This window comes from Phoxinus phoxinus, assembly GCF_949152265.1.
Source record: "Phoxinus phoxinus genome assembly, chromosome: 18".
Classification (NCBI taxonomy): domain Eukaryota; kingdom Metazoa; phylum Chordata; class Actinopteri; order Cypriniformes; family Leuciscidae; genus Phoxinus; species Phoxinus phoxinus.
The window spans coordinates 1,283,548-1,298,547 of record NC_136893.1 but is presented as its reverse complement, the minus strand read 5'-3'; the positions used below and the strand labels follow the sequence as shown (position 1 = coordinate 1,298,547).

The 15,000-nt window shown below is 40.9% G+C and overlaps 1 protein-coding gene across 2 annotated transcripts in view; it reads right to left on the bottom strand.

Moving 5' to 3' along the window:
• ddah1 (dimethylarginine dimethylaminohydrolase 1) overlaps positions 1 to 15,000 on the bottom strand; it is a 66,913-nt gene that overhangs the window by 42,079 nt on the left and 9,834 nt on the right. Inside the window, exon 1 of one of the 2 annotated variants that reach the window (XM_079589513.1) lies at positions 11,682 to 12,162. The exons of the other annotated variant lie outside the window; for it this stretch is intronic. Coding sequence (XP_079445639.1) covers positions 11,682 to 11,966 — 285 coding nt within the window. The 5' untranslated portion in view covers positions 11,967 to 12,162. Of the gene's footprint in view, positions 1 to 11,681; positions 12,163 to 15,000 lie in introns of those variants that run through there. 2 annotated transcript variants of the gene reach the window in all.

Genomic DNA, 15,000 nt, shown 5'->3' with positions numbered 1-15,000 from the left:
TTGGATGGCTGCTAGGGTGTTGCTAGGTGGATTCTGCTGTGTTTTGGGTGGTTTCTAGGGAGTTGCTATGTAGTTAGTATCGTGCTAGTTGGTTTTTTGGGTGTTGCTAGGTTGTTTCTAGGATTTTTGCTAGTCTTATTAGTGTTTTCTGGGTGGTTTCTATGGTGTTGCTCGGTAGTTTCTAAGATCTTGCTAGTTGGTTTCTAGGGTGTTGCTTGGAGATATCTTCTGGGTGGCTGCTAGGGTGTTGCTATGTGTTTTCTTGGGTTATCTGGGTGATTTCTAGGTTGTTGTTGCTAGATATTTTGTAGGAGGTTGCTAGTTTGTTATTAGGATGTTCTGTGTGGTTTCTAAGGTGTTGCTAGGTAGTTTCTAAGATCTTGCTAGTTGGTTTCTTGGGTCTTGCTAGGTGGTTTCTAAGATCTTGTTAGTTGGTTTCTAGGGTGTTGCTAGGTAGTTTTGAAGATCTTGTTAGTTGGTTTCTAGGGTGTTGCCAGGTGGTTTCTAAGATCTTGTTAGTTGGTTTCTAGGGTGTTGCTAGGTAGTGTCTAAGATCTTGTTGTTGGTTTCTAGGGTGTTGCCAGGTTGTTTCTAAGATCTTGTTAGTTGGTTTCTAGGGTGTTGCTAGGTAGTTTATAAGATATTGTTAGTTGGTTTCTAGGGTGTTGCCAGGTTGTTTCTAAGATCTTATTAGTTGGTTTCTAGGGTGTTGCTTGCTAGTTTCTAAGATCTTGTTAGTTGGTTTCTAGGGTGTTCCTAGGTAGTTTCAAAGATCTTGTTAGTTGGTTTCTAGGGTGTAGCCAGGTGGTTTCTAAGATCTTTTTAGTTGGTTTCTAGGGTGTTGCTAGCTGGTTTCTGTTGTGTTTTTTGAGTAATGGCACACTCTGGTCTCCGTGATCTTCTGGACTCTAGATATATCTTTGGTCCCTTTAGGATTTTTTTCCACATGTTTTATCGTCCAGCAAATTAGTAAATCTGATGACTTAGTGAAACAACAGTGCTCAGTTTTTGCACTGTAACTCATGAACACACTCATCTGAACACCAGTGTATTTGGACACACATTACTGAATTACATTGTCTCTCAGCTGAATGAAGTGATTGTTAGTGAGAATGGTGAAACGAGAATAATTAAAATGCTAATGAGCCAGGGTTGCCAAGTTGTCCTGTGGAATTGGGCTATTTTTAAATTGTTTAAAGGTTTGACATGTTGCATGAATGCTTGTAGTGTAATCTTTTACTCATGTTATATTCTACCAATGATACAACTGTGTTAGATGATTTTGAATACAGTATGGTATTATGATTACTTTTATATAGTGATTTTAAAGTTTCACAGTGACTGTAAAATATGTATTTTAGGTATGGTGTGTGCAAATATTTTGAGTTATGGGGTCATTCATTGGGTTAGTTTTGTAACCTCACAGGTCTCACGCAAGAGCCGCTCGTTTGCATTGAAGCTTCAATGTCTGTAAACACCCTGAGATGTTGCTGAGTATAGTAGCTTTGCAGTGTGTGTGTGTGTGTGTGTGTGTGCGTGCGTGCGTGCGCGTGTGTGCACTCAGCTGTGTGTGTGTGCGTATGTGTGTGCATGTGTGTTTGTGCGCGCTCAGCTGTGTGTGTTTGTATGTGCGTGTGTGTGCTCAGCTGTGTGTGTGTGTGTGCGTATGTGTGTGTGCGCGCTCAGCTGTGTGTGTGTGTGCTCAGCTGTGTGTGCGTGCGTGCGTATGTGTGTATGCATGTGTGTGCGCGCTCAGCTGTGTGTGTGTGTGTGCACTCAGCTGTGTGTGTGTGTGTGTGTGTGTGTGTGTGTGTGTGTCTGTCATTTTAATCCAAAAATGTTCAAATATGATTTCCACCAGAGAAGGAAGGATGTATGATGGTTAATGGACAGAATTCTCCAGTGATGAACGAATTAATCGAGAAATTAAACTCTTTCCTTTAGTGTCAAACGTTCCCACACATGAAGCAAACACAGGAATGTCGCAGGAGAAACGGGAACGCTGGGAATGTCAGACTGACCCGGGAATGGCCAACCTGGATGACATGGGCAGTTTCACACACACACACACACACACACACACACTGGAAGTGGTGCAGACGGAAACTGGGTCACTTCTGAACCGGACGAACAGACGGAGTAAGAGTGTGAGTGAGTGAGTGAGTGTGTGTGTGTGTGTGTGTGTGTGTGTGTGTGTGTGTGTGTGTGTGTGTGTGTGTGTGTGTGTGTGTGTGTGTGTGTGTGTGTGTGTGTGTGTGTGTGTGTGTGTGTGTGTGTGTGTGTGTGTGTGTGTGTGTGTGTGTGTGAGAGAGAGAGAGAGAGAGAGAGAGAGAGAGAGAGAGAGAGAGAGAGAGAGAGAGAGAGAGAGAGAGAGAGAGAGAGAGAGAGAGAGAGAGAGAGAGAGAGAGAGAGAGAGAGAGAGAGAGAGAGAGAGAGAGAGAGTGTGTGTGAGTGAGGGAATGGACACTCACTCACACGCACACACACACACACACACACACACACACAATGACAATAAAGTTGAATCTAATCTAATCTAATCTAATAAAATGCTTTTATTGTGACTCGTTCCACAGAAAAACACGCCTCCGAGAGTTCTGCAGAACTGCAACCTATTAAACATTTCCCAACATTTCCCATTCTTCACTCATCACCTTATCAACACAGTTACACAGCACTGTCGAAATACAGCGGCTAATGCAATCCACACCAGAGGTTCACAGTAATACACTTAAAACTGAATCTGTCTTTGAGGATTTAAACACTGTTCCTCAGTTTCCATGTTTTTGACATCAGTGACTCTGGGGTTGTCCATGTGTCGCTCAAAAATCACAATTTATTTTTATTTTATATAAAATTAATATATATTTTAGTTTGATTATGTTTTTTATTTCATATTTAGTATTTTTTGAGGATTTTATGGTGCTAAATTATATTTACGCTGTATTTATAATCCATTTATTCACATTTTGAGCATAGACCTGAACATTTAATTTCCAATTTAAACTGGTAAAACGACACTTGCAGATTATTGCTGAGGGGAAAAAAGGTTTAAAAAGTGAACTTAAAAAAGTTAAAACAGAATTTTACGTTTATTGTTCTATATTTCTATATAATCTATATTTTCAAAATCACTTTTTACTCTAAAACTGCAAGAAAATCAAAGCCATAAATGTAAACCAGTCGTGCTCCAGATGTGAGGCTGATATCTCAGTAAATGAGCGTTCAGTGAGAGTGTGTTCGGCTGCAGTACCAAACGCTTCCACTAGAGGAAACTCTCATTCATTTACAATGCGTCATTTCTGACCGCGAGAAACACAAGTGTGGCGATTTATTTCAGGACCATTTCATCTTTTAAAATCATGTCCATGATTTTGTGTGCGTGTGTGTGTGTGTGTGTGTGTGTGTGTGTGTGTGTGTGTGTGTGTTAGAGTGTGTTCACCCAGCAAGTGGCAAAACTTTTACCAAGTTTCGTACCATTCTGATGAAGTAAAAAAAATCTAAAAAACAAAACGTAAACTTTCTCGCGCACCACAGGGACTCATCTTTGATTGGTTGAGGGACGAGCTCAAGCGTTGTCAGTGGAAACCAACATCAGCGCAGATGTGAACCGTGAAACCCAGTTTGACAATGACAAAGTCCAGATGTTCTGGATTGAGCAACTGTGTCCATTCGACGGTTTAGTGAATCTGACCATGATGATCATACACTGGATTAAATCATAACATTCCATTATAGCTTAAATTAGTTTTTATTTTTATATCTCCGGTTTGGTCAAGCTTAAGTCTGCTTTTGTTATTGTTTTGATGGAAGGCGTTCTGAATAAAAGCTCCAGTGAGCCTCATCTTCTGTTTAATCATCAGTAGCGACCGTGACCCTTGACCCCTACATCAGCCTAGCTAACCGTGTCCAACAGTAAACAACCACAGTGTGTGTGAGAGTCACCGCTTTATAAACTCAAAGCGCTGTCAGAAATACATGTGACGTGACCCGTTTATCCGACAGAAATCCCCTCGTGTGCTTCTCCACATCAAAACTTCATTAAACCTTCATGAAGAAACTGACAGATCCGAAACTTCACGCCAACTCACGATGAACGGCTCCTGCCAATCACGCGGTCACAGCATCATCTCTGCACTACAGCCGGACAGCATGGCTTTCATTAAAGCAAACGTCCAGAGGACGAACAACAACTTCTTCTGCAGTTGATCTGTTGTTGATCTGGAGGCACGGCCTCACACTTCATTCAGACGCACACTCTGCTCTGAGGGACTTTACATCCGAACGTTTATCTAACAGAACAGCAAGAGTAGATTAGATTGTTAATATAATCTCAAGACTATATATTAATAATATTCATGGCCCAGTCTGTTGTGATTGGTCTGCTCTGCTCTGATTGGTCAGATGGCTCAGTCTGTTGTGATTGGTCTACTCTGCTCTGATTGGTCAACTGGCTCAGTCTGTTGTGATTGGTCTACTCTGCTCTGATTGGTCAACTGGCTCAGTCTGTTGTGATTGGTCTACTCTGCTCTGATTGGTCAGATGGCTAAGTCTGTTGTGATTGGTCTACTCTGCTCTGATTGGTCAGATGGCTCAGTCTGTTGTGATTGGTCTGCTCTGCTCTGATTGGTCAAATGGCTCAGTCTGTTGTGATTGGTCTACTCTGCTCTGATTGGTCAGATGGCTAAGTCTGTTGTGATTGGTCTACTCTGCTCTGATTGGTCAGACGGCCCAGTCTGTTGTGATTGGTCTACTCTGCTCTGATTAGTCAGATGGCCCAGTCTGTTGTGATTGGTCTACTCTGCTCTGATTGGTCAGATGGCTCAGTCTGTTGTGATTGGTCTACTCTGCTCTGATTGGTCAGATGGCCCAGTCTGTTGTGATTGGTCTACTCTGCTCTGATTGGTCAGACGGCCCAGTCTGTTGTGATTGGTCTACTCTGCTCTGATTGGTCAGATGGCCCAGTTCGCTGTGATTGGTCAGAAAGCAAACGCTCATTATCATATCTGAATCTCGGTGATACGAACAGTAACGATGGCGTGGGTTTTACCGTATCAATCTCATCAAAGTGGATTTGCTTTGTCAGCAGAAAACAGCGTCTTCTCCACATGAACAACACGAACCAAACCAGTCTCAGATACACGACAGTGATTGAGGGCGGAGCTAAGAGACGCTGTTTAGCCAATCACGACCAGAGAAGGGCATTATGCAAATTAGTTACAAACCTACATAATTTAAGCAGAAAGCAAGTCTGTAATTACTGACGACTTCTTATAGGAGACAAAAATTGTTTATCCACTTTGATCTTTAAACTTACTTTATTTACAGGCAAATCTAAAATAAGGTTAAATAAATATATTCATATTTAGAAGACATATTCATTAATATTTCAGTAGCGTGGGGGTCAAAGTTAAGTGCTATTTATCGATGCATCTGTCGCTAAACATCAGTCTCGCAACAGTGAACAACAAGAGAGTGTGTGTGTGTATTTAGACCAATCAATACACATGAAAGCTCTCTCACACACACACACACACACACACACACACACACACACACACACACACACAAGCAGATGTCTCTGATTTAAACAGCTGCGACTGCAATATGAGCGATAAGCTCAAGAGAAACTTGACTTCTGTAATATTTTGCATATTTACTGCCCAGAATAAGAGTTATAATATATGATGCAACATTAAAAAGTACATTATTCACATCTGAGAGCAACAATTAAACACCAAATACAGGTGAAACTGGACAAATGAGAATATGGTGCAAAAGTTCATTTATTTAAATTTAAAGGTGAAACTAATATATTATATAGACTCATTACATGCAAAGTGAGATATTTCAAGCCTTTATTTGTTATAATTGTGATGATTATGGCTTACAGCTTATGGAAACTCCTAAATTAGATTATTGTGAAAATGTTTTCATAAGCTGTAAGCCATAATCATCAAAATTATAACAAATAAAGGCTTGAAATATCTCACTCTGCATGTAATGAGTCTATATAATATATTAGTTTCACCTTTAAATTTAAATAAATGAACTTTTGCACCATATTCTCATTTTTCCATTTTGACCTGTACAGTTATAATTGGAGAAATAGGAGTTTACCGCGGTGAGAGTGGTTTCAAAACACACAGCATGTTATTATGACCCATTGCTTATGCATTTTTGGAAATGCATTTTTACACACGATGGTGATTAACAAAGCAAGGTTAATATCTAACCACACACTCCACAGAGGCCAAAGACCGATAGTTTGTTCTGAGCAGCTCTTGTGCTCCAGCTGGCAACAGTTTTACATCTGAACCCTTTCTTTTATCAGCAAAGCCTTGCAGAATCAGGGCAGCGGACACTTTTATAAACCCCAGACTGTGCATTTTGCTTAGCTACGGCATGTGAACGCCAAACAATGTTCCTAAAGCCCCGGCTGCAAGATTTAAGATAGCGCTAGATTGAGCTCCTGAAAGAACGCACAACCCTCATTGTACTCATCCAAATGTGCTCTTATTTCAGGAAAACTGCACTCCAGCGACAGGACCGAGATCCAAGTTTCACTCAAAGACAGTGCGTGCGCTAGGAAATGTGGAGCGCTGAAGCATGTTTATTCACAGCTAACAGATCCATGTTTCAGCGAACGCCACAGGCCATGATCTTTCATCAGAGAGGACAGTAAAAGTAGGCGTAACCGCTTGACTTCCGTACGCTATTATGTAATTAGCCGTTTTCTATGAATTGAGCATTTAAAATGGCAACAGTTTGAGTTTGACCTAAATTCCTCAGTGATGCAACAATCCCTGGAATTGCCAAACGTTACCGCTAAACGACTCACGGTTCACCTGGGGTAACCAAACATAAGTCTAAATGCAATGGTTTGCCCATCCAAAAGCCTTTTAAAGGGCTTGAGAACAGGGGCGGAGGGGGGTTGTGGCTGGCTAATTGGGCTTAAGCCCCGAATGTTTTGTCAAAAGCCCCGAATCTTTTAGGATTCTCCGGTTTTTTCTATGTTTTCACCGGCGTCGTAGCGAGCTTACTGGCTAACCGAACACTAACAGTAAACCTCACCGGCGGCCGGAGAGAGATTCAGAAGTGTATGCAGCGTTCACACCAAACGCGAATAGAGCAATTTAGAGTGATTTCAATGTTTAACCCCCTGAGGTCGGCAAACGCGCGGGCGCGTTTTGCTCGTTTTTTTTTACATAGCAGCAAAATAGACCTAAAATACTCCGTCGGTTTTGGTCATACAGACTTAAGAAATATGAAAAAATTAGCTGTTAAATGTCTACTTTTTTATGTGTCCACTTACAATCGAAATAAAACATTGTGCTTTTGTAAAATAAAGAAAGTAAACAGGGAGTGCTTTATGCCTCTCCGTCTCCGTGAACTTTTTTTCTGAAGCACTTCTCTAAACTCAAATAAAACTCAGCGAATACTATTCACTCAGACATGAGCTATATATCTCTATAATCATTTAAGTGTGTAGTTTTAAATTATCTAATTCAAATCTAAAACAAATATTCTCTGTTTATGTAATCTATATAAAAAGAGCGAGAGATCAGCTGTGCTCATTATCTTTCTGGCACCTCATTACTCCGCTAATGTGACACGCCCATCGAGAGCGCGCGCTATTCAAACACAGATAATCTGGAGCAACACATGCAAACCAGTCAACGCCCACAACAGCTGGACAACACACTCGCTGTGAGGAATAGCTCTGCTAATAATATCGTGATTATCCTGGAAATTTTACCTCAAACGTGCTGGAGTAGCCGAACAACGGACCCAGCTGCAGATCATCAGTAAGTGCTTTGTTCTAATCGCGATATGAACTGGTGTCTGTAATCCGCAAAAGACTGTTTAAATTTGAATCGCGTTTCTGTGTTTGAATGAATGAACGGCACATGTGCATGCGTTTGTTTACTAACGTTACAGCTCGCGCGTGTCTGTGTGTGTGAATGAAATATCTATTGCCTACTGAGATGAGTAAAAATCGACTGAATACGTTGAAATAAAATGTCTTTGTATAAGCAACGTTTTAAACTGCAAATTAACATTTATGCCCTAATATAGGCTATATTATAAAAGACGATATGTTACAGACGAAATATGAAAGAAGTTTGTTCTGCCACATCAAAACCTAATTTACAAGGTGCAAACAAAATCTTAAAAGGTCAATATAAGCCTTCTCTTTAAATTATTTTTGTGTTTTATTAGTGACAAATTTGGGGAGAGGATAGCCTACATAATCCAAAACTTTCTGAAAATACGAATGAGAATTAACTGCACAATTACTAGAAATGTTTACCTTGGATATTATACAATTTGCAAGCATTACACAGTTTGTGGAAAAATACACTTTTTTTTCAAGATGTTTCCAACTCTGAACCAATTCTGTAGATGTGTGTGTGTGTGTATGTATGTATGTGTATATATATATATATATATATATATATATATATATATATATATGTGTGTGTGTTGTCTTTGCATTCTGTGTGGCTCAGTGACACACTCAGTGAAAGGCTCATTAGTATGCAGCATTAGCAGCTCTTCTTTGTCTTCTCCAGGTGTGAATGAGGACATTATTCATGACCTTCTTGGATCATTCACGCCCCCCTGCATATTGCCTTTCCAAACAAAAAGTGTCTTACAAAATTTAAATCAATCTATTGTTTAATGTGAACGATTAGCCCGGATGATTTTCAGATCATTTTGAAGTAAATACTCTAGCCGACAACATCCATTAGTCAAAAGTATTGTGGGAATATGTGAAGTTGGTCGTTTGTGGTCTTATATCAGAACATTTAAGTTTGAGTTTTTTGAATAACCACGCATAAATAATATTCTCTCAAAAATGCAAACATGTACATACATGTTGCTCACATATTATGATAGTCATGTTCGTGCTAAATAGAGTGTAATTACACCTTTGCCATTAATATGTTTATAAGCAACTGAAAAAAATAAAAATATCAGGGCATTTCAAAACATCTCAAGGACCCCAAAAACACCTTAGACTCCAGAGGGTTAAGTCAATGTGAAGATGCGTTTACGCGCGTCTGGAGGTCCTGCGGCGTGCCTTTATTTCTCATTCGCCATGAATTCGCTATCATTTTCCCAGATAGTGTATAGATTTTTAGGTATTCTAATATCTCAAACAGCCTGAAAAATGGTGTATTTAGCTGACGTAAATGGGAAAAAAATCTCCCATTTGGGTCTCCCAATCTCAAGGTTTGGGCTAAGTCCCTAATGTTTACATCGTCTGGCTCCGCCCCTGCTTGAGAAATCAAATTTGCCTTGATCTTTTGGCATTTAAAAGGTCTTTGTAGCGTTAAAACATCCTGCAAGTTTCAGAGATTAAAACGTCCTCATTGTAAACAAAGCATTTCTTTAATCAAGCTCCAAAAACAGCTCGTTTTGATATTGCGGGATCTGTGACATCATACATTTGCATATGCCCGCCTCCAGAGCAAGACATTGACCAATAGTTACACGTCATTGCACCATAGGACCCACCCACATATCTCATAGGCCCCGCCTACATAAATCATAGGCTCCGCCCACATACCTCATAGGCCCCATCCACATAACCCATAGGCTCCGCCCACTGCACACATAGGCTCCGCCCACTGCACACATAGGCTCTGCCCACTGGCGTTCAGTCTGTGAAATGAAAGAGTGTTTGTCCAGTTTAAACCGCTGGTTTGAGTTTCTGGAGAGACTTCAGAAGATCCAGCGTCAGAAACAAGCGGAGGGTTTATTTTAATGGCGTCCCGGATCGCGTCGCAGGATTATATGTTTGTTCGGAGCGTTTGACTGAGACTCAGTGTAATGGAGAGTTCACAGAGAAACTTCTGTTGACAGATGAAGCAGAGACTGTAGTAATCTGACAGAATCTGCATCACAAACCCTCAGGAAATCATTCATAATGTTTTATATGGATCATGTTTTCAGTAGCGAGTGTGTGTTGATACGGGTTCCTATGCAGTGACGTTAGCCAATCACAGTGGGCGTTTACTGAAGCCTTAAAGGAGCCGCGCATTATTCGTTTTTTTTTGTGCAACTTTAGACACATTATTAGTGAACCTAATGGAATATTGAAATGATAAAAAAACTCCATCATGACCCTTTTAAGTGCAGTGCTACCTGATGTTTTCTGCAGGACGAGGCACACAATGATCTTCTAAACGTACTATTAGAGGTTTGTAATGGGGATTCTTGACTTTGCAAACATCATTACTGAACATTTAGGCAATCAGTGAAGAAGCAGAAGCTCCATCTCAGCCTTACTAGCACACACACACACACACACACACACACACACACACACACACACACACACACACACACACACACACACACACACACACACACACGACCTTCATCAGGCTAATGCCTCAAACACAGACATGTAGAAGCATGTCTAAATAACTGCGATTCACCAAGGTCATGTTCAAATTACAGTGAATAATACGTACATATAAATATACAAAATACAATACTCAATCAGAAGAATTACACAAAAAGTGAAAACTATGACATACTAAGTCATATAAATGATATGAAAAGTCAAAAATATGGCATACTAAGTCATTAATCTAATGAAAAGTCAAAAATATGACAGTCATATTAATGATGAAGTGTCAATAATATGGCATACTAAGTCATTAATCTAATGAAAAATCAAAAATATGAGTCAAATTAATGATGAAGTGTCAAAAATATGCCATACTAAGTCATTAGTGATATGAAAAGTCAAAAATATGGCATTATAAATTATTAATGAAAATAAGTCAAAATATGGCATACTCACTCAGTTATGAGATGAAGTGTCAAAAATATTATACTAAGTCGTAATTATGATATAAAAAGTCATAATTTTTACATTACATTCTCACTCAGTTGATGAAAAATAGCCACAAACAAAATGGATTCACTTCAAAGAAGATTAAATGATCCATTTCAAAAGCATTAGCAACTACCTAGCAACCCCCAACAACACATTGAAAAATACCTAGCAACCCATTGCAACATCTTTGCATCCAATTCATAACTGTTTTCATATTACAAACAGCAAACACAACCTTCAAACCTCTCTATTTAACGGCATAACTGGATTAATTTTTGCACACACAAAAATAAATCCTGTAGCTTTAACTAAAGGAAACAAAATGCATTTTAACAAATGAATGATCTTTAAAATGCATTACATTATTAGATAAAGCTTGTTGGATACTCATTTTCATAAGATGAAAATCACTGTGTTTAGTGATGCTGAGGAATTGAATCTTTCAATGGCAATCAACTTTTCGCTTGATGATGATGTGCACGAGAACAATATATATTGATTCGGGATATTTGGTTTAAACCAGTCAATCTCAGCATAAGTTGCTGGTGCTTTTATGCCAGTAAGCTGCACAACACGAACAGTTTTCACACAACTTCACAGCCAGTTCATGCATTTAACTCAATAACTGGTTACTAAAGGACAAAGCTCAGGAATGACCCTTGACCTCAAGCCTATAAGGACAACTAAAACTTTACACATTGTATTTGAAAATGCACAACAAAGCGAATCAAATCCCTCTGGAATGATCCTCGTGCGCGCGCCTGACTCAAGTGCACGAACGAACCCCCGTGTTGGAGCGGATAGCGTGTTCTGTAACCCGTACCTCGTTCCTCCTGCTCGCGGCCCCGGGTCTCGTGATGAGCGCCGTGTCTCCGCACACCACCGCCGCGTCCTCCACGAACACGCAGTCCGGCAACGCCTCGTCCGCGGGCAGCTCCAGCACCTCCAGCCCGAGCCGCTGCTTCAGGACCGACACGTACAGCTCGTGCTCGTGCTGGGCTCTCGGGAGGTCCAGCTCCTCCACACTCCCGGTCCGGAGCGCTTCTGTGGCCAGAGACCGAGGCACCGCGCGGACCACGGCGTGCGTAAAGCGCCCGAACGCGGACATCACCACAGCCTCACCGCGGCTCAACTTTCCGGACGCGTGATGTGTGTGATGGACCGTTTGTTTGTTTTTTTAGTTGTTGTTGTTTGTTGTTGTTGCCTGTTGTGGTTCTGCACGCGCACACACACACAGCTCGAGCTCTGAAAGGGCGAGAACAAACAGCGCGCTGATGACGTCACTGACGCTCCCGAAGGGCCGCGAACCAATAAAAACTATAGAATGCATATATTATAGATGCGATTCCTCCTTTTTTTTAAAACACACATATTTAAAGGAGTTCATTTCAGAATTAAAATGTCCTGATAATTTAACAAGATGTTCATGTGTTTCTTTCTTCAGTCGAAAAAAGAAATGAAGGTTTTTGAGGAAAACATTCTAGGATTTTTCTCCATATAGTGACTTCAATGGTCCAACGGTTCGAATGTCCCACACACACACACACACACACACACCTACCTCGAGCTCTGAAAGGGCGAGAACACAGCGCGCTGATGACGTCACTGACGCTCCCGAAGGGCCGCTATAAACTGATGGAGGAGTATTGTTGTAGGGGTGATATCAGCTAAATTGGGCCACTTTTCGGTAAATCGTTTGGGACAATAATACAACACCATATATGCCCTTTCCATGTGTTTTTATGATTAATAATGACTGTTTTTTTTATCATTTTGTGTTGAAATTATTTAATAAAATATAATTATTTAGGCCCTACAGTTCTTGAAACATCAGCTGTGACAACTTTTTTTGCATGAGCAGTTTCAGGTAAAATGGGCCAGTCAAACTGCAAAGGGAAATAGTAATTTATCATCAATTTTAATTTTAAAACACAATTGCTTATACAGCCACATAACATTTAAAGTGCATTAAACAAAAATATTCATATGTGCCATTAAAAAAAAAAAAACATTTTGGGTGCAAACCCACATATTAAAATGTGCAATTAAAAAAGTGTGTGTGCATGTGTGAGTGTGTGTGTGTGCATGTGTGAGTGTGTGTGTGTGATTGTGTGTGCATGTGTGAGTGTGTGTGTGATTGTGTGTGCGTGTGTGCATGTGTGTGCATGTGTGAGTTTGTGAGCGTGTGTGCATGTGTGAGTGTGTGTGTGATTGTGTGTGCGTGTGTGCATGTGTGAGCGTGTGTGCATGTGTGAGTTTGTGAGCGTGTGTGCATGTGTGAGTGTGTGTGTGATTGTGTGTGCGTGTGTGCATGTGTGAGCGTGTGTGCATGTGTGAGTGTGTGTGATTGTGTGTGCATGTGTGAGTGTGTGTGATTGTGTGTGCATGTGTGAGTGTGTGTGATTGTGTGTGCATGTGTGAGTGTGTGTGATTGTGTGTGCATGTGTGAGCGTGTGTGCATGTGTGAGTTTGTGAGCGTGTGTGCATGTGTGAGTGTGTGTGATTGTGTGTGCATGTGTGAGTGTGTGCAATGTGCATGTGTGAGTGTGTGAGCGTGTGTGCATGTGTGAGTGTGTGAGCGTGTGTGCATGTGTGAGTGTGTGTGTGATTGTGTGTGCATGTGTGAGCGTGTGTGCATGTGTGAGTTTGTGAGCGTGTGTGCATGTGTGAGTGTGTGTGATTGTGTGTGCATGTGTGAGCGTGTGTGCATGTGTGAGTTTGTGAGCGTGTGTGCATGTGTGAGTGTGTGTGATTGTGTGTGCATGTGTGAGTGTGTGCAATGTGCATGTGTGAGTGTGTGAGCGTGTGTGCATGTGTGAGTGTGTGAGCGTGTGTGCATGTGTGAGTGTGTGTGTGATTGTGTGTGCATGTGTGAGCGTGTGTGCATGTGTGAGTTTGTGAGCGTGTGTGCATGTGTGAGTGTGTGTGATTGTGTGTGCATGTGTGAGCGTGTGTGCATGTGTGAGTTTGTGAGCGTGTGTGCATGTGTGAGTGTGTGTGATTGTGTGTGCATGTGTGAGTGTGTGCAATGTGCATGTGTGAGTGTGTGAGCGTGTGTGCATGTGTGAGTGTGTGAGCGTGTGTGCATGTGTGAGTGTGTGTGTGATTGTGTGTGCACACACACACACACACACACACACACACACACACACACACACACACACACACACACTCACTCACACTCAAACACATGTGTGTCATTGACACAGATGATGCCCCATGCTGAAACCATGTAGCCCATTTTACCTGAGTGGGTTAAGGTAAATTGGGCCGCCAAGAAAAACATCACTTTTTCAAAAAATATGTTCATATACCAAACTAACAATATTATTTCTGATCGATGCCATCAAGACAGATATTATGCATAGTTTTTTTTTATGTGCATGTTCGTTTTTTTATAGATGTATCATCCTTATAATAGTTTAGTTATATTTGGTATGCCAGGCTACTTACCATGCAACTTTCTGGTGCAGTCTTGATTTTAATTATTGCCCCACCCACCATAGCAACAATAAACCAATCAAATCACCTGTTACTTGTCAAGCACAGTTATGACAACAGTTTGAAATCCTTTGCAGTCATTGGCTTTATATTCCAGAGGGGCTGGGACCCCCAAACCTTAAATGGCCCATTTTACCTGATATCACCCCTATTATGTGACTATAATATGTTATTATAAACTCCATATAATAGGCGGAGGGGGAACCAACCAACAACTCTAGGGTTCGGCTAGATGCGATTCCGCCTTAAAAACACATTTAGAGGAGGAGTTCACATCAGAATTAAACATTTCTGATGATTTACCACGTCATTCAAGATGTTCATGTCTTTCTTTCTTCAGTGGAAAAGAAATGAAGGTTTTTGAGGAAAACACTCCAGGATATTCCCCATATAGTGACTTCAACAGGGTCCAAATCTGAGTTTCAGCTTCAAAGTCTCGACACGATCCAGCCGAGGAATAAGAGTCTTGTCTGGACAAACCAGCGGCCATTTTATAATAAAATAAACATTTATATACTTTTTAACCACAAATGCTCGTCTTTTTTTTTTCTTCTTCTTTTTTTTTACAAATCCTCGTCTTGCACGTCCACGACTTCATGCATTACGTGATCACGTTGAAAGGTCACGCGGTAACCTGACGT